Genomic DNA, 26666 nt, shown 5'->3' on the forward strand with positions numbered 1-26666 from the left:
GCTGTCTAGCATCAATCTGAGCATTTTCAGGACTAGCAATCTCTATTTCCTCTGAAAAATAATAACAGCTGATACCTGTACCACTTGTTGTTCAGTCGCTCACTCGTGTTGGACTCTGTGTGACCCCATGGACTGCAGCATGCTAGGCTTCCCTGTCCTTCACCATTTCCTGGAATTGCTCAAACTCATGTCCATTGAGTCGGTGATGCCATCCAATCATCTCATTCTCTGTCACCCCCTACTCCTCTTGCCCTCAATCTTTCTCAGCATCAGGGTCTTTTACCCATCCATTATGGCATGTTCTTCTCATGCAGATGATTAATTTTTAGTGTGGGTTAATCTTAACTCTTCAGTCAGATCATTAATAACCTTACAGCAGAGGTAATGTATTCAATGTCTTTGTTTTCCCATGGTATGGCTTACCATCCTGAATTGCAACTGTCCATGGAGGTGTCTGTCTACCTCCATAACTGACCATGTCTTTTTCATTTTCCTATCTTTAATGTCAGGCATAGTGTTTGCTACATAATCAGGCTCAATGAATATTTGGTGCAGTGGGTGCTCAAGTGTGTCCAACTCTTTGCAACCCCATGGACTGCAGCCTGCCAGGCTCCTTTTCCATGGGATTTTTCAGGCAAGAATACTAGAGTGGGTTGCCATTTCCTCCTCCAGGGGATCTTCCTGACCCAGGGATCAAACCCGTGTCTCCAGTGTCTCCTGCATTGGCAGGCAGATTCTCGTCCACTGAGCCACCTGGGAAGCCCAAATAAAAGGCTTACTGGTTTTGAAAGTTGAGTTCAAATCATTATTTTTATTCAAATTCCTAAAGAAATTATTTCTGTGAATTAATTTCAAATGAAAACTCACCATTTTTGAAATCAGTTCCTATTTTGCCCATAGAAACTCAGGCTTTATCAAAAAATTCACCTACTTGAAAATATTTTGAAATAGTATGATCTCAACTCATTTCAAATTTTATTTTTATAGGCCTTACATCTCATTAGCTAATTTTCTGTTGTTAAAGATTTTTCTGTTCTGAACTTTTAAGGATTACACATAGTTTTCACAGGATTAAATTTTTTTTACAGAAAACCCAAGTCCAGTCTTAAAATGTTGAGTAAATTATTGCATAAATTTAAATGAGAAAGTAGTTGCACATCTTAGTTTATAGGTCTGAAAAATGATGGAAATAGCTTCCTGCTATGCCTAGAGGAAAAGTTTGCCATTGAATGAGAGAATATCTGTGAAATGCCTTTGAATTCTTTGGAGGGGAGTTCCTGCAAGGTGATTAATAAAAACTCATAGTGTTAGGATATCTTTTTTTCAATAACTTCCTTAGTTTTAATATATTATAGGAATTCTTGGTTTGGATTACTTTCATACCTACAGTGAATACACATTTTGTTTGCCAAGAAAAGGAAGTACATTGTGTGAAATAATTTATACCATAATAGAGGACAGCACCTTATATGAGTGTAGGGGTTAGAACTGTGAATCATCTCTTGTGTGTTTCTAACTAAATAGAGGCAATCTGCCCAAGAGAGAGAGAAAAAAAAAATTCTACAAACCACAAATTCCATCCAATCACATAAAGACAAATCAGCCTTCAGGCAAATCAAATGTCTTCATTTAAACCGTACCTGGATTTGGCACTCTGCCCACCTTTCTCAAATCTCTTAACAATATGCTTTCACAAAGAGTTAAAGGCATGCATACTGAACAGTACTCCCTCTGCAACATTATTTTAAAAAGTAGGCAACTCTTTAGCCCAGGGAAGACCTGGGGAAAGAAAAGTTCCTTTCAGAGTCTGCACCGTGTGAATACAGGATTAGTGGGTGGGATTGAGGTGTGCCCAGGCGCATAAATAGAGGCGTGGGCTGAGCCAGCATACTAGGAAGCTTGGACTGCATCGAGGCTGCCTGGCTCACACAGACAGGTGGGTGGGGAGATCCAGGTAAGGCTCCTGACAGCATTGTTAGACGGGCACCTGTTAGAATGAGCTTTGGCCTCTGGTTACCATGTAAAGGTGTAGGCAATCCACAGGCAGAGGAGTGTGGGGCAGTTCCAGGAGCAGCAAAATGGGATTTGGAGAGGGAATTGATGGAATTTCCACCAGAGGCTTCCTGGAACCTCTCTGTGAAGCGATGTTCCTGAGCTGATTCAAGGTAATGCTTTCTCCCCCAGAAAACAAGAGGCTTAAGAGTGAGCCAACTCCTGGAGTTTTCAAGCCTGACACACAGCCCAGGGTCTCCTGTCTTGGTTACTGAGCCCTGATCACCATCTAATGCTTCTTTCTTACTGGCAAAGCAAAGACCCGCAGGACTGTGAAACGTCAGCTCGGATTAGCTGCTGGGGATTACAGATCAGAATATTATTGCAAATCAGGAAATAGCTTTCCTTCTGTGTCTGATATAAAGATATCCTTGTTGCTTATTCAGTCTTTAAATTCATAAGACAGAATGTAAAAGGAAAGATCTGGTTACTTTCCTTATGAACAAGGACACTGAAACCTCCTGCAAGGCATTCATTGATGAAGACAGAGATATAATGACCAGTGAAAAGTGCTCATTTCATAGTGTGTGTGTCTCCAAATTATCAATGTCCTCCATGGTTAGCTTTCTGTTTTGAGGTGGTTTATGCATGCAATATGCAGATCACAGTCAATTCAGGACTAAAAATTGATGTGTTGAAAACAGTACAGTGAATCTCAGAAAATCCTGTTTGTACAGCAGGAGTTATATTCGGCTCCCTTGAGTCACCCTGCCATAAAACATGTATAAGGTATCAATAGTTCCAATCTGAAAGCTGCAAAGCTATAACAGGAGGTCCTAATGGCTACTTGCACAAGAATTGTCAGTGACTTACATAAATACTTCACCACCTGTTTACTACTTTTTTTTGCTAATATACATTTGTTGCCATACGTAAAATATAAAGTCAAACGTTTGTCGATAAATTTCAAGTCATTACTTGCATGATATTTTCTGAATCAACCATAATCCTGAATAGTGTAATTATTCTCACATAAGGGTTCTTGGTTTTTAGTGTTGTTGACATGAAAAAGAAGTCTTTGTAACAAAAAGGCTAGAAGAATTGTAGCACAGTTGGGGTGCTTGTGCAAAATACTGGATACAAAAATTGTTACTGGCATTTCTGTATCTTTATGAATATTGAAAATGAAGACAGTGTATCCCTGTTTTTTGCTTATGTCTTTTTTGTGAGACATTGCCTGGCTACTACATACTATGACATAGACAATAATTGGTCATATTAATACAAGGCATCATCTGGATTTGGTAACTTAGCAATACCTTTTTTTTTTTAATTGGCTAATGCTTAACAAGGGCTTCCCCAGGTGGCTAAATGGTAAAGAATCCACCTGTCAGTGCAGGAGATGTGGGTTCAATCCCTGGGTTGGGAAGATCCCCTGGAGAAGGAAATGGCAATTCACTCCAGTGTTCTTGCCTGGGAAATTCCATGGTCAGAGGAGCCTGGCAGGCTACAGTCCAAGGGGTCTAAAAAGAGTGGGACATGACATCAATGCTTAACACAGGTTTTCCCTCAAGCTATCAGAATATGAGAAAGTTTAACCCTTAAAAACACTGAACATTGATGGTCCATCCCATTTCTCTTGCAGAGTTCATTTAATTTGAAACACACCAATATTAGAGTTAGGTGTTTCTTTTTAACCAATTTCAGTCTTTGGCTTTACTAGCATTTACAAAGCTTTTACTAACAGATTTGCATGTCATGGTCCCTGGATAGCCCTAGTGATTTGCTAGTGCAATTCACTTTGCTAGCTCGCTTACTTCCTCACTCACTCATGGACCTTACCTTGCTATTTCTCTTTCCCACTCAAAAGCATCTGCTTCAAAATAGTACAACATTTCCTGATATTTAAATTTGGAATACTGGAAAGAAAAAAAAATCAACAGAGACATTCACAAGGTTGGTCTCTCTGTGTGATGAGTCCCATAGAATATTTTATGGGATAAAATAGAAATATTTTGTGTACAACCACCTACCTATACAGGCCCACACTAAGGGTCAAACAATTAGTTCACTGGAAGAAAGTTCCACTGATGTATTTTAACCAGTTCAGAACCAATATAGCTAGAGTTTGAGTAAATGTTACAGTAGGGAGAGAGCTGTGTGTGTGCAAACCTTTAGTTAAAAGATAAAGTTGGTAGTTTCTAAATGAAATACATCATTTCACTCGGATCTTATTTTTCAATGGCAGTGTCCCCATTTTAACAAAATGTTAAAGAAATATGTATGTTTAAGGCAACTTTTTCCAAATGGGAAGATGGGAGCCAGCACTGCAAAATGGCAAGATCCAAAAGCCTTGGTTCTATGCCCATCTCATTGGTCTTCATTTCTCTGAATTTCAGATTCTTCATCTACAAAATGAGACACTGGGGAGGTGGGGAAAGAGGATATAACCCCTAAGTTGTCTTCTACTATGAAGTTTTTTAGAAAAATATAAAATTTAAAAGCAAATTCCTTTAACTGTAAGAATATATACATCTATCTCCTTATTTTCTTAAAATATATCTGTATCTATTTCTACATTGTATATTTCTATGGAGATCTTCATCAGTATAATTTTTTTCTATACAGATCTTATATAGAGGTGGATAGATAGAAATTTATACTATGCATTCTTAGGAAAGTTCTGTGGAAGGTATTTTTCACTCCAATTGCATGTGTTCAATCCCATCTAAGCCTCAATTCTCGTGTTCCACAGTTGTGTTGCAACCTAAAGATTTTGAAAAATTTCTAATTTCTTTTTGTTTTACTGGCTTCTTGCTAATTTGTTTTCCATATCAGATTTGCCATGGAGAAGATTCCAGTGTCAGCATTCCTGCTGCTGGTGGCCCTCTCCTACACTCTGGCCAAAGACACCACAGTCAAACCAGGAGCTAAGAAGGACACGAAGGACTCTCAACTCAAACTGCCCCAGACCCTCTCCAGAGGTAGGAGTCACATTCTCATTGGCCTCCTATTATACTTAACTGGGAAGGATTTAACTCTCAGAGCTGAGATCTGTGTGAACATATTTTTGTACGTGTTCTTTCTACATTTATCAAAGTTTACCATTATTTCTGTTTTCTCTGGAGGTTTTTGCTTTTCTTTAGTATCAAGTATATAATGATCCCCGTTTTACAACTGTTTTTCAACAGCTCTGGGTCTGAAAACATAACAGTTTTAGATACACTGGGTTTTTTTGTTCTAGGTTGGGGGGACCAACTCATCTGGACCCAGACATATGAAGAAGCTTTATATAAATCCAAGACAAGGTAAAGACAAGCTTTAGGGAACTCTCTCAAAGCTCTCAAGAGAGCCATCTAGCGATCTTTAGTGACCCACAAAATTCTACTCATTAAACATGATCCTATATCTCTTTGTCTTTTGAAGCAATAAACCCTTGATGATTATTCACCACTTGGATGAATGCCCACACAGTCAAGGTAATTTATACTTCTAAATATAATTTCTTTTATAGGTTTATAGCTTTAGGGGGAGGGTCTAGATCTCTCATCTTTATACCCTTAGTACCCAGCACAGTTGAATTAAAAAGAATATTTTATGTAGTACACACATATTTTGAAGTAACTTCAAATATTTCCACATTTTGTGATAACCATTGGCTCACAGTTTGAAAACACCAGCTCTAGAATTCATCCCTGATTTCTTGCTTTGTCTTTTATCCCACATTCAATACATCAACAAATACCACAGCTTTACCTTCACAGTATGTCCAAAGGCCAGCACCAGCCTCCTGCAACCACCACCTGTGCAATCACACAGGACACAGTGCTTCGAAGGCTCCTGTGCTTGTTGTAAAGATCAGCTGTTGTCATCTTAAAAGTCATAGTAATTTTTGAACAAAGGGCTCCATATTTTCATTTGGCACTGGTGACGGTGGTTTAGTTGCTGTCTGACTCTTGTGACCCCATGGACTGTAGCCTGCCAGGCTCCTTTGTCCGTGGGATTTCCCAGGCAAGAATACTGGAGTGGGTTGCCATTTCCTTCTTCAGGGGGATCTTTCCAACCCAGGGATCAAACCCAAGTCTCCTGCATTGCAGGTGGATACTTTACCTCTGAGACAGGCACTGGGCCCCATATATTACATAGCTGCTTCCCAAATGCAGCCACTTCCTACTACCTTACTACTACTGCCCTGGTCCAAACCTAGATGAGATCTTGCCTAGATCTGTGACAGGCACCTACCTGGCTACCCTAGGATGCATCCCTAATATCTTTGAACGCATCTGCCTCTCACTTCAATGTCATTTCCTTAAAGAAGTCTACCCTGAACACTCTATAGCTTTTAAACCTCTTGTTTTGCTTCATTTTTCTTCAAAGTGCTTATCTCCACATAAAACTACTTGCTTATGATCTGTCTCCTACACAAGCATTTCAGTCCTATGAAGAAAGCACATTTTATTTTTTTCCCACTGCTCTATTCCCAGTACATGAAACAGTCTTGCCACATAGTAACCACTCAGTAGAAACAAGGCTGGTCAATAGTCTAGATATTTCTTCGTTAATCATTTGCAGAAAGGGTGGGGTTCAATACTGTATTAAAAATACAGTTCAGTTTAAAATCTAACAGAGAACAATGGTTTTACCTGGTGATGAGATGAATGCTTAACTATTTTTCTTTGCATTATAGCTTTAAAGAAGGCATTTGCTGAAAATAAAGAAATCCAGAGATTGGCAGAGCAGTTTGTCCTCCTCAATCTAGTTGTAAGTTAGCTCTTCATCCTCACTACCATTTCTCTCAGTATTTGAAGTGGATGGTTCCTTTTTCCTATGTCTTAATCATACTACTTTAACGGAGATCTGTTTCGAATACCACATCTCATAGACTACAGAGAGAAGAGATTTTCCTTTGCATCTATCTTTCATGTCTACATTTTTGTTTATATATGTGCATATATATGTGGTCACATCATGCCCAGTTGCTCAGTCATGTCCGACTCTGCCATCCCATGGACTGTAGCCTGCTAGGCTCCTCTGTCCATGGAATTTCCCAGACAAGAATACTGGAGTAGTTGCCATTTCCTTCTCCAGGCAATCCTCCAACTCAGGGATTTTGTTTAGTGACTAATAATTTTAAACTGTCTGAATAACACTCTCCTGTGGTCCGGGATTTCTTTGTTGCTGTAATAAGTGGGAAGTTTTTGTCATTTACCAATTCCTTGCTGTGCCCCTTTCCCCTGCAGTCCTGGCTGCTCTCCACCCATTCTTACTCTCTGTGCCCTTTCTCTCTCCGGAAGAGACAGCTTTCTGGGTGGCCAAATCTAATCACTTCATGAATGCTGTGGGCCAGTGCTTCCCTATCCTAATTGGCCATCACCACCTCTCTTCATGGTAAAGCTTTCTGTTTTTATAAGTTCTACTCGGTGTAGAAACAGGATCCACTTCTGTTTCAAAGGCAAGTGATCAGTAAACAACTCAGAAAACTCTTTCATAACCCTGTGTCCCCGGGGCTTCTCTCTCTCTCTCCTCTTTCTGGGTTGACAGGTGGGCTTCTTCAAGGAGCATCCACACCAGCCATTCTTCTTCACCTCCTTCCACAGGCTCCTCTTCCTCCATTTACCCCTTAGTATAAGTGACTTCCTGATCTCTATTCAACCTACTTCTCTTTTCATATTTTATATTCTCTATGGACAATTTCATCCAGACCTGCTCACTGGTAATTCCGTCTTCCTTGAATACACAACAGCTTCCAATCTGTGTCCACAACCAAATTTCAGAAATCTTGCAATCAGCTTTAACTTGGTATGTTCAACACTGAATTTATCAACATAATAGGTTTTCAAAAAGCTCTTTTTTCTCCATTCCCTACTCCGTTAGAGTGCTATTCTAGACTTGACTCTCTGGCAGTCATGAAGGCCTGCGGTTCTGACTTGGAAATAGTCTTACTATTGGTCACTTCCCTGTAAATCCAGGACCGCTCTTTTAGTGTAAGAGTTTTTCACTTTACTAGCTTATAGTAAGTGGCTCTCTGACTGCAAAGTAAATCCTGTCTGATTCCACATGATTGTCAGGGTAATTACTCTAAAAACCAAATCAGGATCACGGTTCTTCTACCATCCCTCCAGTGGTTCTCTATTTACGGGCAAATCTAAACACTTTGGTGAAGAGTGCAAGGCCACTCGCGAGCCGCCCCTGAAGGAACTTTCTAGCATCATCTCTCACTACAGCCTCAGCATCGCTATCCTTTGTATGTGTGCTCAGTCACTCAGCCCAACTTTTTTCGACCCCATGGACTGTACACCAAGCTCTTCTGTCCATGGAATTCTCCAGGCAAGAATACTGGAGTGTTTAGCCATTCCCTTCTCCAGATCTTCCCAACCCAGGGATAGAACCTGCGTCTCCTGCATTGCAGGTGGATTCTTTATCACTGAGCCATCCAAAAGCCATCCCTACCCTTTAGTCTCATCCAAATACTTGATTATAGAAACTGCTAGGTCTTTCACCTGCCTTTGTATCATCATCCCCCATCCTCTGCCCAGAATGACCTCCTTTTCTATGTAACTGACTCCTATTCATTTTCTAAGGATTTCTCTTCACCCGCTTCAGAAAGTTCTATGGAACCTGCAGACAGGGTTAAATGTCCTACTCTGGGCACTCAATGTGCCTGCATATCCTTCATCATAACATTTCACCCACTGGATCCCCAATATTCCTTCTCCTTCTCTGTCTCCCAGTGTGTGCTAAGTCACCTCAGTCGTGTCTGACTCTTTGCAACTCCATGGGCTGTAGCCCACCAGGCTCCTCTGTCCACGGAATTCTCCAGGCAAGAATACTGGAGTGGGTTGCCATTTCCTACTCCAGTGATCTTCCCGACCCAGGGATTGAACCTGTGCCTCCTGCATTGGCAGATGGGCACCACTAGTGCCACCTGAGAAGCCCCTATCTCCCAACAGACATGCATTAATTCAAGAGAAGTGCAATATACTGCTCAATAAAGTTCTGAATTTAAAAATGATAGATGAATTCTCAAGACAATCCTGTTTGTTTTGTAGTTTCTCCAAAAATGACTTCCATTTTTTTTTTCATTGATCTATTTCCTCCTACCTCATCCAAGATGCCTTCCCTGAACACCATATGCCTCCCAAATTCTCCCTTATTGAATTCTGGGGCTCCTTATCCATCAGCTCTTTACCTCCTGTTCTGCATCACATTCTCCTCTAGCTTCTTTATTATTTCATGCATGTAACTAGCTTCTACATCTGTATCATAAACTCTCTGTGTTAGAGATGTGCCTTATAGTGTTTTAAAGTCCTTAGTCCAGGAATGGACATGTTTTTATAACAAGTTTGAAAATAACTGAATGATAAACAAACTGAAAGTTGCTTTTTTTCATCCTTAGTATGAAACAACTGACAAACACCTCTCTCCTGATGGCCAGTATGTGCCCAGGATTTTGTTTGTTGGTAAGTAAAAGTGACGATGCGATAAAGCACACTCTGAACCCTACACAAACACTGCCACACCTTTTCCTCTGTCCTGCATACCCTCACCTGTTGTTTCCCCACAGCCAAGGAAATGACAAAGCTGGGGTGGCAGGTGGTGGGGGTGGTGGGCCAGCTGTTAACTTTCAGTTTCACAAACTATTTTCATTAGAAAATGCAAGCTCCTACCTATTTTCATACATGACATTTTTTTTCATCTGCTAATTTGAACTTCTCATTTTCTGCCATAAGAACACCTGAGATGGAAGTACCCTATTCATTGTTTAAATGTATTTCCCCGAATTATATCATGCCTGTAAATATTTAATCAGGCATCCTTCTGTTTTGTGTGCTGGATTTTTCTTTCTGATGCTTTTGATCATTAGTTTTAGGTGTGTTATGAAAAGGAGCTGAAAGAAAAAAAAAAAAAAATCAAAGGAGCCATGCTCCTTCCTGCTACTGGTACTTTACCTGTGCCGTTTCCTGCCTGCCCCCACCCTGCCTCAGTATCCCCAGGCCACCTGGCTAATCACTGTCATTCGCAGACCTGCTCAAAGCCCATGATGTGTTCTTGTTAGCACCATATTCCTCTCAATGGTCACTCTTTCCTCAGTTATACTTTTGCATTTACTGGGTGATTGTTGAATAATTATTGACCCCCAAGTGGCAGAGACTAGATCTTTTTCTGCTCATCATCATATTTTCAGAATGACCCTGTGGTAGGCTTACAGTAAATATTTGTTAAATGACTGAACAAATGAATTGAGTTGGGCTTTGATCAAAGTGGCTCAGATGGTAAAGAATCTACCTGCAACGTGGGAGACCTGGGTTTGATCCCTGGGTCAGAAAGATCCGCTGGAGAAGCAAATGGCCACCCACTCCAGTATTCTTGACTGGAGAATCTCATGGACAGAGGAGCCTGGCAGGCTGCAGTCCATGGGATTGCCAAGAGTCAGACACAACTAAGCAACTAACACTTTCACTTTGATCAAGGTGATACTGAAAAAAAAACGGAAAAAAAAATCCATAATTAAATTCATCATATAGCACACCTCACTCTAAGTGAGTAAGTAAGTGAAGTCGCTCAGTCGTGTCTGACTCTTTACGACCCCATGGACTGTAGCCCACCAGGCTTCTCTGTCCACGGGATTCTCCAGGCAAGAATCCTGGAATGGGTTGCCATTTCCTTCTCCAGGGGATCTTCCCGACCCAGGGATCGAACCTGGGTCTCCTGTATAGCAGAGAGACACTTTAACCTCTGAGCCAGCAGGGAAGCTGACCAAGTGTAATTCGTCCATGTTCACACTAACCTACAAAATAGAGAGAAAAAGTGAAGGGAGGAAAGGAACAAGGTTGAACCAGGGCTAATCTTACAGATTTGGTCTTGCTGGGATTTAGAAGATTTAGAATCCTTACTTTTTTTTTTTTTTTAATTTTACAATATTGTATTTGTTTTGCCAAATATTGAAATGAATCCGCCACAGGTATACCTGTGTTCCCCATCCTGAACCCTCCTCCCTCCTCCCTCCCCATACCCTCCCTCTGGGTCGTCCCAGTGCACCAGCCACAAGCATCCAGTATCATGCATCGAACCTGGACTGGCGACTCGTTTCATACATGATATTATACATGTTTCAATGCCATTCTCCCAAATCTCCCCACCCTCTCCCTCTCCCACAGAGTCCATAAGACTGATCTATACATCAGTGTCTCTTTTGCTGTCTCGTACACAGGGCTATTGTTACCCACTGAAAGGGCCTTTAGAGGTTATCGAGCCACACCCTGTGCAGAAATTCTCTTCATTGCTCCTCTTAAGGGCAGTTTGCTGTGCTGTGCTTAGTCGTTCAGTCATGTCCAACTCTTTGTGACCCCATGGGCTATAGCCCACCAGGCTCCTCTATCCATGGGATTCTCCAGGCAAGAATACTAGAGTGGGTTGCCATGCCCCTCTGCAGGGGATCTTCCCAACCCAGGGCTGGAACCCAAGTCTCCCAAATTGCAGGCGGATTCTTTACTGTCTGAGCCACTAGGGAAGCCCAAGGGCATTTTAAGCCCTGTCCAATTCCTCTGGTCATAAGAACCAGGTCCCAGGCAGCTTGCTCTTCCAGCTCAGTAGTTCTCCACGAGGCCTGTGTGTTAGAATTGCCTGGAAGATCTGAAAAATCAAGTTGCCCAGGCTACATCTCAAACCAGTTAAATTAGAATCTCACAGGGTGGGACGCTGGTGGCAGTCTTTGAACGCTCTGCAGGTGACTTCCCTGGGCAGCCACGGATTGTGAGCCAATGGTTGGGAGACTTAAAAGCTTTTCTTACGTTAATATATTATGAAGGTGAGACCCTGTGTGTACACCAGGCAGAAGTAAGAGTAGATCTTAAGTCTTTCTTGAGCAAACACATGTCAGTTTCCTGTAATTTACATCTGCTGGTCCCAGTCCAACATTCTGAAATGACAGGGATTGTCCATCGAGTACCAGTGACAGACAGACTTGGCATGCAAGAGGCTGGGTTTCATGTGTCCTCTTCATCTAATTCTCAGGTAATGGGCCACAGGCTCCTTTAACCACTCTCTTAAGGAAAGGCTGCTAGGCCTCTGTATATCTTAATACCTGCCTTTTGGATGTATCTTGTTTATACCTTTTTTTCCTCACTAATTGATAACTTCAAGTTAAATGTAAAACATGAAAAATAGAAAGACTTAAACCTAGAGGAATATATACATAAGGGACTCTCAAATCTCTATTTTTAACATGTAGCTTGTTAACAATAAAGCAAAAAAAAAAATCATAGAGGACAATACACAATTATTTTACCTTGGCTGCTCTTAAGACCTTGCATTCTTCTATTCATTAAAAAAAAAAAAAAAACTTTGGTTTGGAAAACTATCATTTGATGTGTGTTTCTAATTATCTAGGCTGCTCTTGGTAACATATTTCAATTATAACATAATCATTTCAAAAGTTTAAAATAATTCTTTAGTAGAGAATGCCATTGCTTTCACCAAAAACAAAACACCACTTCAACAATGTATATTACCCTGCTTTCAGGCTGCTATAGACAGAACAACAGAGTTTGTAACCTTTTCCACAAATACCACTGCCAGGCTACTGAATGCTCCCAGTTTGGCTCTGGGTACCAGCTGCGGCAGCTGGGTTGCAGACTGGATGGAGGAGAATCCCATACAGCAGGACACATCATGTTCCTTTCATGGGATGTGAATAAATATGTAGGCTTTCATGGGATGCAAATAAACACATAGGCTTCCTCTGCAAAAGAGGTTCCTTTGAAACACAATACTTCACTCCTTTTGGCTTTTTCTTTGTAGACCCATCCCTGACCGTTAGAGCTGACATCACTGGAAGATACTCAAACCGTCTCTATGCTTATGAACCTTCAGACACAGCTCTATGTAAGTGTTACCTCCTTGGAATATCCATAGAATTGCTGTTGTGATGGGTAGAGAATCTACATTGGGAAGGGAAAAAAGCCGTGCTCAGAGACTCCAGAGAAACAGTCTGACCATGTCCAGTCTTGTGTTCTCCATCAAATCACATTCATTTTGATCTCATTTTTTAAAACCTCAAAGAAGAATTATTTACATTAGGTGTCTTTCCCTCCAGGAGGATCCTAGGACCATATTACCTGCTTTTCACATTTCTCTTCAGCACAAATAACTCCTTCTACCACAAAACTGAGTACAATAGTAAGAGTACCAGGGTAATAGTAATAATCTGCATGCTTTGTTAATTTTTTTTCCCAAACAACAAAAGTAAAATCATTTAGTCCAGCTTATTATAGCTGAATTTGAGTTCAATTTTAAAGATCAGTAAGAAAGATGGTTCCAAATAGTTGCCAAGATACTGAATTCCCCTGGGGTTGCCATAAAATGGAAAAAAAAAAAAAAAGTTTGAGACTCAAGGCAGAAGAACCTCAATGGGAGACTGTACCTAGCTGTGACATGTAATTAGTCCTTCTGGGAAGAAAACTGGGCTTGTCCTAAGGATCAATTTGCTCAATGACTAATGACTGTATAGACCGGCATTGTCCAATTTGTCAGCCATTAGCCACATGGAGCTGTTTAATAGTAACTTTAATGAAAATTAAACAAAATTCACCAAAAGAAAACTGTATTTCAAAAAGACACATGTACCACAATGTTCATCGTAGTACTATTTACAATAGCTAGGACCTGGATGCAACCTACATGCCCATCAACAGATGAATGGATAAAGAAGTTGTGGTACAAATATATGATGGTATATTACTCAGCCATAAAAAGGAATGAATTTGAGTCAGTTCTAGTGAGCTGAATGAATGTATAGCCTGTTACACACAGTGAAGTACGTCAGAAAGAGAAAAACAAATACGGCATATTAACACAAATATATGGAATCTAGAAGAATGGTACTGGTGAACCTATTTGCAGGGCAGGAATAGAGGACTCTGTCACAGAGAACAGACTTGTGGACACAGTGGTGAAGGAGAGGGCGGGATGAATGGAGACAGCAGCCTGGAAACATAAACATTCCCATGCGTAAAACAGATAGCTATTGGGAAGTTGCTGCATAACACAGGGAGCTCAACTCGGTGTTCTGTGACAACTGAGAGGGGTGGGCTGGGGTGGGGGTTGAAAGAAGGCTCAAGAGGGAGGGGACACATGTATACTTATGGCTGATTCACCCTGTTGTGTGGCAGAAACCAACACAACATTATAAAGCAATTATCCCACAGTTAAAAATGAAAATTAAAAAAAATTTCAATCTACAGACACAGTGACCACATTTAAAGTACTTAATGAACAAGCACTGAATATTTTCCATCATCACAGAACTTTCTATTGGGTGGCATCGACCTAGAACGTTATTTTGAGAAGGATTGTGAGGTCATGTCCAGCAGCAGGAAAGACGTCCCAGTCCATTAGCAATGCCTCCAATGAGTGCTGAGAGAACCAGGGGATGCACATCCCAAGTGTATTGAACATTCTTGAGATAATAGTATAAAGCTTAATCTGCTAAGTCACTTCAGTTGTGTCCGACCCTGTGCAACCCCATAGGCGGCAGCCCACTAGGCTCCTCTGTCCCTGGGATTCTCCAGGCAAGAATACTGGAGTGGGTTGCCATTTCCTTCTCCAATGCATGAAAGTGAAAAGAGAAAGTAAAGTCGCTCAGTCGTGCCCGACTCTTAGCAACCCCATGGACTGCAGCCCACCAGGCTCCTCTGTCCATGGGATTTTCCAGGCAAGAGTACTGGAGTGGGTTGCCATCGCCTTCTCCAAAGCTTAACCTATTAAGTCTTAACTTTGGGCTCCTTAAAGGCAGATATTCTGCACAGGTAATATCACCATGCCTTGTAGAAAAGGAATTTAATAAACATTGGAAGAGATCTGGATTATAATGAAAGCCATTTCACATACTTTTAGAAAAAATTTACAAGATTACCAACTATTCACCCTATGATAAAACAGCACCTATTAAAATAAGAAATAGAATACTAGAGTTTAGGGATAAACTATAACTATTAATATAATTCTGATGATGTGTTGACTCTTGTAACTTTTTTCTCTATTAGTGCTTGACAACATGAAGAAAGCTCTCAAGTTGCTCAAGACTGAACTCTAGAGAAAACACAAAATCTACAAGATCCTCCCTTTGTGTTGGGCCTCGAGACTGAGAACCAGAGGAGGTTTTGAAAAACTTTGGAGAAGGCTGAAGCACTGGTGAACCTACTGATTAGATGATGGTTTCATGTTACAACAGCTTTTTTTTAAAATTGGTTTTACATATACATGTATGAAAATAATATCATATGCTTCCATAGTGAGCTGTGATTTTTAAAAAAAATAAATCCTTTTAGGGGGTGTTTAAACTGTTCATTTTTTTCCCAACCTGGTCTTTCACGAAAAGCTATTTGGTTTACTCACCAAATAGGATTTTTAAACACAAAATGTTCAAAAAGGGGACAAGACAAACCCAGTTCAAGCAACAAAGCCCAAAGGCAAAATTATCATCTCATCTCACTATAGTTTCTCACTGGGTGACAAAAGTAGACGTGAGCTTGAACAACAGAAGTATCAAACAATATGCTCTAGGGTGACAGAGTATCTAGAAAGGCATCCCGAGCAAATCAGTATCTAACTGAAGATGTTCTCTGGTGGCTCAGTGGTAAAGAGCCTGCCTGCAATGCAGGAGACACAAGAGATGTGAGTTCGATCCCTGGGGCTGAAAGATCCCCTGGAGAAGAAAATGGCAACCCACGCCAGTATTCTTCCCTGGAGAATCCCATGGACAGAGGAGCCTGGCAGGCTACCGTCAATGGGTCATAAAGACTCGGACATGAGTTAGCAACTGAGCATTACACTAATTGAAGACCACCTTGCCTCACTCTGGCCAGAAACTCCTATGGACACACTGGAATTTAGCAATTCATTTTTACCTCTGACAGGTAGCTTTCTCCTTCAGAAGGCTAATTTTGTGAAAAGGTCATTCAGAGAACATCTGTATCCTTGAACACACTCCAACCACATCCTGAGAATTCAGCCTCATACTATATTTGGTTTCTTAAGATTTTAGAGTACTGGTGTGAAATAAATTCAGTAAGAGCAAAGGGCAGTGACATCACCTCTATGGGGTAAAGATCAGAGGTCACTATCTCTCTTTGGATGGTTAAGGGGGAAGGTGCATCAGAAATAGGAGAGCAGCTTTACCTATTTTTAACTCTGTATTCTGCCTGACAAAAACTGTTGTTGTGTTGTTCAGTCGCTCAGTTGTGTCCGACTCTTTGCAACCCCATGGACTGCAGCATGCCAGGCTTCCCTGTCCTTCACCATCTCCCAGAGTTTGCTCAAACTTCACGTCCATTAAGTCAGAGATGCCATCCAACCATCTCATCCTGTCGCCCTCTTCTCCTTCTGCCCTCAATCTTTCCCAGCATTAGGGCCTTTTCCAATGAACACAATGAAAAGACAAAAATTAGCAGTGTGTATTCCTATGTACTTACTAATTAATACTAAGTATCACTAATGTACTTAGTATATGTGTGCTCAGTTATATGCAACTCTTTGCAACCCCATGGACTGCAGCCTGCCAGGCTCCTCTGTCCATGGGATTCCCAGGCAAGAACACTGGAGTCGGTTGCCATTTCCTTCTCCTGGGAATCTTCCTGACCCAGGGATCCAGGGATCGAACCCGCATGCCCTGCATTGGCAGGCATATTCTTTACCACTGAGCCATCTGGAAAGCCCATTAATGACTTCAATACATATTTAATCTCACATTCATTATTATACAAAGTTCCTTTATCATCCAACCTCCACTGCCTTCCTTAGCCCCGAAATGGTTGTGGTGGTCTGTGCCATGCTTTGTATATTGGTTATCTATTGCTTGTCTTAATTAACTTTTTGTTTGTTTGGATAGAGCCCTCCTTCTGAGTAGGTCCTTCGGCATTAGTAACTTTCCCAGTTAGTACTTTCTAAAATACTTTCTCTCACACAGTACTGTCAAAGAGCTCTGCATTAATCTGTTCTAAGCCTATGCTGATGATTTAAATCCTTAACAAAACTGTCACCAGAGGGACTGGATGCCCTTCTTGTAAGTAGGTAACCTACTGTGCTTAAAAAGGTAAAACGTTCCATTTAGAAATGTCTCTGAAGGTTAGCTGGAGGAAAAAAAAGAATTTCTACTTGAATAAACAAACATTTTGAGTAACAACTTCTAAGCTATTCAGGTTTCCCTTATTGTACAATAAAGTGGTTGTTGTTTTTTTTCAGTTGGGCTGATATGAAATATGATTAAGTCCTTAAAATTTATTGAATGTTATTTTAGCAACCCATATAATTTATAAAATACAAATACATCTCTAAGAAGTCTAATGTTAAGGTTGCAGGGAAAATAAGTCTCCTATAGAAAAATGACAGAGCAATAGTCATTTAAAAAAACTGATCAACTTTGACCCAGTTTCCTCTACTTCCAAGAATTTGTCCCAATGAAATCATTCAAGAGAAACTGTTCTGTGAAGATGCCTATGGCAACATTATTTAAACGCCACCTCCAAATCTAATGATTACTTAGTTCGCTAACACAAAATGCACTATATTGTCATCAATAAGTTATAAACATCATATAGAGAAGCAAAAAAGACAAGTGAAAGAGAATTTTTAAGAGTTTCTATGCTATAACTGCAAGTACAGGAAATGTGTCTGTACACAGGTTAGAAAGAGAAGTTGCAAACATAAAAACCGTTGTTTTAGCTCATGGAAATGTTAAAGAGTGCCTGCTCTTTCTACCAAGTCTTTTACTGTCATCTCACAATCTTTCCTTTGTGTTTAAATAAATTTACATGAACATACCTTGGGGGAGAAACGGAAGACTGCTTTAAGACTAGAGTCTTATTTCAAAGAGCTGAATAAAACTGTTGGTAAGCTAGACGGGATATAAAATGGTGCAGCTACTATGGAAAAACATATGACCATTCCTCAAACAATACAGAATTATCATACATCCGGTAAGTCCACTTCTGAGTAGGTACCCCAAAGATATCTATATACTCACATTCATAGCACCACTGTTCACAACACCTTGGAGGTGGAAGCAAACCAAATATCCATCGATGAATAAACGGGTAAACAAAATGTGCGATATACATATAGAATGGAGCATTATGTAGCCTTTAAAGGAAGGAAATTCTGACATAGGCTATAACATAGATGAATATGGAGGACATTATTCTAAGTGAAATAAACCAGCCACAAATTCTGCCCCATTTCAATATGAGGCACGGGTATTAGTTAAATCCCTAGAGTCAAAGTAGAATGGTGGTTGCCAGCTGCTGAAGGCAGGGAGGAACGAGGTGTTATTATATAACAGAGTTTCAGTTTGGGAAGATGAAAAAAATTCTAGAAATGAGTGGTGGTGATGGTTGTGCAACAATGTGAATGTACTTAGTAACACCGAACTACACACCTGAGGGTTAAAATCATAGATTTTATGCTATGTATGTTTTACCACCTTTAGTTTTTTTAATCAGTTTTATCTGAGGCCCCACAGCATGCAGGGGAGAGGGCAGGGACAAATGCTGGAAAAAAATCAGTAACAAAAAGCATCTGTAAAAGTCATTTATGTAGACGATCAACATACCTGACTACACCCGTTTTAGAACTGTGGTCTTCAAAGGACCATCTAGGACCAGCTAACTCTGCTCTGGTTTTCTGCTTGTCTTATGCCTTCAGTAATCCTAGGTAGCTACCGAGGTCCCATATTTAGATAGAAGCTGAGGGGGAGAAGAAAGAGAGCTCAAAGGCAAGAACGGAACTTCCCAGGGCCCCACCGACGAGCAGACTTCAAAGGCCAGATGAATTCAGCCGACTGAGTAAAAGGCCGCTTGTCAAGCTGTGACCTCACCGACCTGTCAAAAGCAAGATCCCCAAAGTAAGCAGAGCGGTTCACCCTCCAGGTGGTGGCAAAGCCCATTCTTCCACATATATTTCAACTCACAGGCAGCTCCCTGAAGCCCTCCTCTGCAAAAGAACTCCAAAAGCTGAGTTTCCTGAGGGGAGGGGAGAGAAAAGAGAGAGGAGGGGAGGAGCAGGGAGTGGGGAGGAGAGGGGAGGGCAGGGGAGAAGCAGCTGGCACTTGCAGGGGGAAAGAGGGTCTGCTTTTCCCCTTTTCCACTGTCTCAAGAGTCATTTCAAAGACTACAACTGTCATTGACTACAATTGTGATAGTGACATTCCAGAAACATTTCAACATGAAAAGCTTTGTCTGGTCTCTATTTTTTCTTTCTCCCTCTCCCTCTGGGGTCAGGTGGAAGTGTGGGGCGAAGGGTGCTGCCCCTTTAAAATTATCTAGAAAACATTCTCTGAAAATTAATTGCACCTGGCATAGAGAGCCTGGTGTAGAAATCAACTGCTAGCCTCAAACATACTGAGGGCACAACAGCTTTAGACAAACCCCTTTTCTGATCCAGACACCTGGACAACTTGGTCTTCCACCTTACTGTCGTCTCCAATAAAACAACTGACGTGTGAATGCCCCTATCTGCATAACCATGACGTCTGAAAGTGTTTTTCCCCTAGAAAATACTATGTAGAAACATGATTCTACCTTTCTCACTACCAGGTACATGCTGCTGCTGCTGCTGAGTCGCTTCAGTCGTGTCCGACTCTGTGCAACCCCATTGACGGCAGCCCACCAGGCTCCCCCTGTCCCTGGGATTCTCCAGGCAAGAACACTGGAGTGGGTTGCCATTTCCTTCTCCAGTGCATGAAAGTGAAAAGTGAAAGTGAAGTTGTTCAGTCGTGTCCGACTCAGTGACCCCATGGACTTCAGCCTTCCAGGCTCCTCCATCCATGGGATTTTCCAGGCAAGAGTATTGGAGTGGGTCACCATTGCCTTCTACGGTAAATGGTGAAACAGTTTCATATATTCACACAGTGCATTTTCAGAAGGATGAATAAACTTAAACAGGGCTAAACAAATATTTAGAAAAACAGCGTGAGGTTGTTTCCGGCTGAAGGAAATGAAGAACTAAAAGCCTCTCTTCTGGTTTCTTTTTCCTCTGAAAAGTTCCATTCAGCAACATATTCCTGAGGTTGAAAATGTATAACTGGTTTTCACACCAAAATCACGGTGGCTCAGACACAGGAGCTGAGAGGAATTTAAGCTATATGAGCTGAGATTTCTAGAATGTATAGCCTCAAAATTTTCCATTTGTAGTTGCATTACATTTTTCTAAAACATTTCTCTACATGAAATACATATACAGAGAACGAGAGAATTTTTTAAAGCCGAGTTTTTGTTTGTCTTTTTTAATAAGTGCTAGGTTTTTGAAGAAAGAAGCTCTAGAGTCTTTAGTCTTCAGTCTGTTGTCGGTCAAGACAGACCCTGATCTGACTCGCACCTTCCTCTGAATTCACAAAATGTTTTTGTGGCAAAATTTCTCTGCACACAGGCAGCGGCCCTCCTGTCATCCTAGGATCAGCCAGACCTCAGCAGGTTCAGCAACAGCCATCTGGGACTCAGAGGTTAGTGGTCCTAAAGAGTCATGCTTCTCAATCCCCGGGCTGTAACTGAGTTGACCTAAATAATGCTGTTGCAATTAGAGCACAAACCAAAGCTATGGGTTGCTTTCCTCTGGAATAGCCCCTTTCCACAAAGAATCATTTGTACCAAGAAAAAGTATTCTATTAGGAGATTCCAGAACCTCATGGAAACTTCAAGATGCAACAAAGCAAATGGGGAAAATACAAAATGCTCTAAAGGAAGACAGCGTCCAAAAAATCTCACTTCCTTCATGTGTCACAATATCATGGTACAAGTGGGAACATTTTTAGGGTTGCCCTGAGCCCTGTATGACATTGAGGGAGAACAGAACAGGTCACCCCAGAAAGTGCCTCTTTGGCATAAAGATCATTGTGAGCTGATTATGTGAGGGGAATCACTGACTGAAACCGCCCACCCTGCTCAGGCAATCACAGAAACCATCTGCATGAGTTATTTTATAACAGGAGATCCTGGTAAGGAACATGGAACTAACAGGTCACCACCAACCAGAAGAATTCGGGTCGAAAGGCTGGAAGGCGACAGGAGATGCAAGTCCATATGTCGTCCCAGAATCCTCCTCGCTGGAATCCATCTTGACTGAGCGACGTGTCAGCCACTGGGAAGGACCTTGAGTCAGAAAGATCGGCCAGAGACAGCCCGGAAACTAATCCCATCACCACAAAACCCAAGACAGTGAGCCGCATGGCAGAAGAGTCCTCTTGGGCTCCCTTACCCTGCTGCTCTCCACCCAGGTGGCCCTTCTCAACAAAATCTCTTGCTTTGTCAGCGTGTCTCTTTGGACAATTCACTTCTGAGTGTTAGACAACCGTCCAACTCTCGGGACCTGGAAGGGGTCCCCTTTCTTGCAACAATTATTTTGGAGAAACAATAGACAGGAGAAGCTCTGAAAAAAAGAGTAGAAACTTACTCTTCTGTAAGATAAACTTACATTTAAATCTCCATCTGTAAATACATCTCCTTCTCTGTACCAGGATGAGAAGCATGATTCCAAATCACCAAAACTCGTATCAATGGCGCTGGCTTAAAACTGCTGTCAAACCTCATCCTTGTTTACGGTGCCTTTCCTGGTAACTTCCCATAACTAGCTTCCTGACACGCACACACACACACACACACACACACATACCTGGTAACTTCCCATAACTGGCTTCCTGACCAACACACACACACAACACACACACACAGGCTTCCTGACCACCACCACCACCACCACCCCACACACACACACACACACACACCTCGTAACTTCCCATAACTGGCTTCCTGACCAACACACACACATACACACACAAACACAGGCTTCCTGACCACCACCACCACCACCACACACACACACACACACACACACACACACACTTGGTAACTTCCCATAACTGGCTTCCTGACCAACACACACACACACACACAAACACAGGCTTCCTGACCACCACCACCACCACCACCACCACACACACACACACACACACACACACACTTGGTAACTTCCCATAACTGGCTTCCTGACCAACACACACACACACACACACAAACACAGGCTTCCTGACCACCACCACCACACACACACACAGACACACACACACACACACACACTTGGTAACTTCCCATAACTGGCTTCCTGACCAACACACACACACACACAGGCTTCCTGACCACCACCACCACACACATGCACACACACACATACACACACGCGCGTGCTTCCTGACCACCACCACCACCCCCTCTCACTCACACACACACCTTTCTTTTGCCCTTAGCTAAAGATGGTATTAAGACAATGTCTGGAGCCATCTCAAAGAGTTAATCGTTTTTCTGGATATTTCCTATATGTACATGAGGTATACATGTTAATAAACGTCTGTTGTTTCTCTTGTTATCTGTCATTTGTTAAGTAGGGTCTCAGTTGAGAACTCAGGAGAATAGAGGGAAAATGGTTTTTCTTCATCTACAATAGCATGGGAATTGCACCAAGAGAATTTAGCTTTCTTAAAAGATGAGCCAGTCTGTCAGAGGCATGTAAGTACCCACCAACAAAATGCTTTAAAATTCTATATATAGGTCAGCCATTTCTCCTCTTTCTTGGTCTAAAAGCATCAGAACAATTACTAATGAAATATCATATACTACATAAAATATGACAGAAAATTAGTAATTTTTAGTGACAGGAAAGAACTTCTATATTTCCCCCCACCAAGATAAGCAACTTCTCTTTTAAAAAACAATTTTCATGTGGAGAAAATATTAGACACTGAAACATTTCAAGAAAAGATTCTGGCATGACTACTGGTGCGGGAAGTTAATTCCATGGTTGGATTACAGACTGAAATAGCAACTCAGTTCTACGAACCCAAAGCAAAAAAGAGAATTCCACTTCACTTAATTCATTTATCAACCCTTCCATTACTTTCTTTTAATTCAAACATCCAAAGACGAAGAAAGGTTTCCATACTTTAATTTTTTAACATAATATACAGAACCACAATACTATTTAAATTTCAAATTATAGGAGATCACATTTAAATATGCTTGGATTTGACAAGCTGCTGTGACAATACTGAGAAATTTCATAAGAAGGGTATTTAGAATTTGTAAGACAATCAAATATCATTTTACTACATGGGCCAATGCATTAATAGTAACTTCTTTAAAAAGGCAATCTTTGGGACTTCAAATTATTATAAAACAATACCAAGATTATATATAGATACGCTTTCTGAATTTCTCAAACTCATTTCATTTCGAAGGCTGAAGGTAAATGTTACACATTAGGACATTCAGGAAATCATTTCTCCTTTGCACTTACCTGTAAAAATCAAAACCTAAACCATACTTTCCTAAAGACACGACTATTTCTAGACTACATTAGTGTGATCAGAAAGACTACTAGAACTAACATCACTTTTATATTAACAATATTCACCACATCACTTCTTTCCTAAAAGGACAAAAAACTGGGGAGTTTAGATTTCCCTTGTTGGACTTATAATAATCTCATACTTTCTGGCTTTAATAAACTTCAACTCTTTTTTCCAGTGAGAACTAGCTATACAGCACAGTGCCACATAACAATTATTCCAGTGAGATGTACATTAAGAGTCACAATATGATCAACACAACAGTGCCTTACAAAGTTTTTCTGCAGGTAAAAATGCTAAGAAAGGCCACAGTAGACAGTGCCAGACACTGTGAAAACCAGTAGATTACAGCTACCACTGAGGTTCAGAGGAGACCACAAGTTTCAGATTTGTTTCAGCAATGGAAAAAGAAAAACATTTAGAGAAACATAAAAATATATAATTCCACTGTCAATAATGTAATTTTTCAGGTACTGTTTCCTTAAACAGGCAAATGAGCTTAACTTAGAGGAAATGTACAAGATCAGCATAGGAAAGATGTTCCTTGTTTTCTCATCAAAGGAATGCGCTGGGATTAGCACGAGGGTCTTTCTGGTTCCTGTATCTGTAGGTCAGCCAAACACCCAGGATCTAGAACGGGAAGGAAGAAAGAAGAAAGAGAAAGTAACAGTTGTGCGTGTTTACTCAGTTGATCCATAAAATAATCTGAACTCTCTGAAGCACTTGGTATTGTGTGTTCAAAGAGGAAGAGATTTCTTTTTAAAATGTAGTAAGTAACCCAAATTAGATGCCCTAAGAAAAACCGAACATTAGGGCAGGCCTACTAATGACGCTCGTCCACACCATAATCCTCAGAACCTGTGAACATGTTCTCTTACACGGTAATAGGGACACTGCAGACAGGACTACGTTAAAGCTCGTGAGATAAAGAGATCACAAGAGTGAACTCTGTGATGTAATCACAAGGGCCCTTGAAAGAGGGAAGCAGGAAGGACAAAAACCAGAGATAGAGCTCAAAGGCAATGTGACAACAGAGGCATTAGCAAGGAGAGTCAGAAGAGGCCATGCTGCTAGTTTTGAAGACGGAAAAATGTCAAGTTGGAATCGAGCCAAGGAGCGCAGGCAGCCTCTAGAAGGCAGAAAAGGCAAGGAAACAGGTCTCTCCTAGAGCTTCCAGAAACAGTCTCCAGTTTAAGCTCCTGACCTCCAGAAGTTTAAGACGGTAAATCTGTGTTGCTTTAAGCTACTACAAGTGTGACTACTTATTAGAGCGCAAAAGGAAACAAATACAAACACTAACTTGTCTTAACAGCTAATATATTCTATGTTTTCCTAATTCAAACAGAGTTCAGTGAAAATTAAGCAATAACAAAAACCCTGCAATAAATACATTTTCCAATACAGATCATAAAAAATGTAATTCCTACCTCTCCAAAGGTGGAGGGATGTATACTTTCAGAAAAGTAATTAAATAGTGATTGTCACATTTCCCACACTATGTTCACTAATGAGATAACCAATAGAACCTATTATTTTTTAAATTAAGAAATGTGTTCATTCTGGTGGTCCTGCTACCTCAAAGCTGATTTATTTAAAATACTCAAAAATTCTTAGACAAAATTTAATGGGACAAAATGAAATTCAAATTATATTTCCATATTTCAGACCTAGGCCAACTTTTAATCTAAATTTTGTTCGTTCGACTTCATAACTACTCATTAGCTGTTGAAACTCAGAGAAGGCAATGGCAACGCACTCCAGTACTCTCGGCTGGAAAAGTCCCATGGACAGAGGAGCCTAGTGGGCTGCAGTCCATGGGGTCGTGAAGAGTTGGACACGACTGAGCGACTTCACTTTCACTTTTCACTTTCATGCATTGGAGAAGGAAATGGCAACCCACTCCAGTGTTCTTGCCTGGAGAATCCCAGGGACGGCGGAGCCTGGTGGGCTGCCGTCTATGGGGTCGCACAGAGTCAGACACGACTGAAGCGACTTAGCAGCAGCAGCTGTTGAAACTATCTCTAGACAACAGTGGTAAATCCAAAATTTTCTCCATTTACCACAGTAATAATTCTCAAGTTACTGTAAAACTCATGACTGGCGGAGGAGTTCCCTGGTGGCCTAGTGGTGAGGATTCTGGGCTTTCACTGTCACGGCCTGGGTTCAATACTTGGTCAGAGAACTGAGATCCCACAAGCTGTAAGCATGGCCGAGAACAAAAAGGAAGTTCATGACTGGCAATGTTTATATAGTTGTTACAACATCTAAGGATATAGGGGCTGCTGGTTTGTGAGTTGAATCAAGGAAAGATAAGTCTAATTTAAGGAAGTGGAAAGTCTGGTTTGCAGTCTGTATAATGAGGCTGGGATGGGGGGAATTTACTTAAACATACAAAGAGTACTTTGTGTCTAGCTCTGTTCTTCACACTTCACAAATTCATACCATTTGATCAAAAACTCTATATGATAGGAATTGCCATTATCCTCATTTTACCAATGAGGGAACTGAGGCATGGAGAGGTTAAACAACTGGATAACAGTCACCCAGGTCATGAGCGCTAGACCCAGGGTTCAAATCTGGGGTCCACGCGTCTAATTATTTTGTTGCTTGGGAGAAGAATCTGATGTGCCATTCTCAGGCTAACAACATTCCATCTGCCATTTCAGCCGCATTCATATTACAGGACTGAAATGCTTTCACACGGAGTTAACTTCTCTACCACCCCTCAACCTGCCGGACCATCATTTCCCTGCCCGTGCCTCAGAAACACGGGCACACAGGGAACTTCTGGTTAGAAGTTTTGAGATTGCTAAATACTTTTATTATCAACCCAGGATACAAGCTGATAGTGCAAGTTACAGTCCTTAGGGGAAACAGGGCCATCGAGTAAATTAAATACTTGTAACCTGGAGCCATATTCTATCAAAGTTTAATTCCTCCAATTCAACTGTGACAAAACAAGACCTCTGTGTCCCACTGCCAAACCACCATCTCCTTGCAACCAGGGAGGGCGTGACAGGGAGGTCATGTCCAAAATACAGAAAGATCCAAGTTGGATAATTATGTATACTGGATTTTTAGACTACAAAGGTGCTCATGATTTAAAGATTTTCAATGGCAACTTTGACTAGACCTGATCATGAACTCTGCTGATTCTAGAACCTATACCCAGGACATGGTAGGTCTCCAAAGTACAGTTTTATAAAATGTCTATGTAGAGTGTGCAACAAGTGTGTCCTTTTCTATTTATTTTTATATTTATTAAATGTAGAAAGATGTAACATAA

General features: G+C 41.1%; 2 protein-coding genes across 5 annotated transcripts in view; one reads left to right on the top strand and one right to left on the bottom strand.

The window, feature by feature from the left end:
• Positions 1 to 1892: 1892 nt before the first annotated feature.
• AGR2 (anterior gradient 2, protein disulphide isomerase family member) lies at positions 1893 to 15332 on the top strand. Of its 3 annotated transcripts, none has more exons than XM_086397545.1 (8): positions 1893 to 2165; positions 4831 to 4976; positions 5237 to 5300; positions 5419 to 5471; positions 6680 to 6753; positions 9389 to 9452; positions 12793 to 12876; positions 15036 to 15332. In XM_086397545.1, exons 2-8 carry the CDS (start codon positions 4838 to 4840, stop codon positions 15083 to 15085), a joined length of 528 nt encoding a protein of 175 aa, XP_086253671.1. In that variant the 5' UTR covers positions 1893 to 2165; positions 4831 to 4837; the 3' UTR covers positions 15086 to 15332. The 3 variants fall into 3 exon arrangements, with proteins under 3 accessions (XP_086253671.1, XP_086253669.1, XP_086253670.1); XM_086397543.1 differs by having other exon boundaries at positions 1893 to 1954; XM_086397544.1 differs by having other exon boundaries at positions 1893 to 1936.
• A 7628-nt stretch (positions 15333 to 22960) lies between these two features.
• Positions 22961 to 26666, bottom strand: part of TSPAN13 (tetraspanin 13) — a 37329-nt gene continuing 33623 nt past the window's right edge. For both annotated transcript variants that reach the window (XM_086397540.1, XM_086397541.1), the window contains exon 6: positions 22961 to 24010. In XM_086397540.1, the coding sequence (XP_086253666.1) occupies positions 23936 to 24010 (75 nt within the window). In that variant the 3' untranslated portion in view covers positions 22961 to 23935. The remainder of the gene's footprint in view (positions 24011 to 26666) is intronic.

Source organism: Bos grunniens, chromosome 4, assembly GCF_055505025.1.
Source record: "Bos grunniens cultivar Pamir isolate PY7600 chromosome 4, Bosgru_T2T1.0, whole genome shotgun sequence".
Taxonomy (NCBI): domain Eukaryota; kingdom Metazoa; phylum Chordata; class Mammalia; order Artiodactyla; family Bovidae; genus Bos; species Bos grunniens.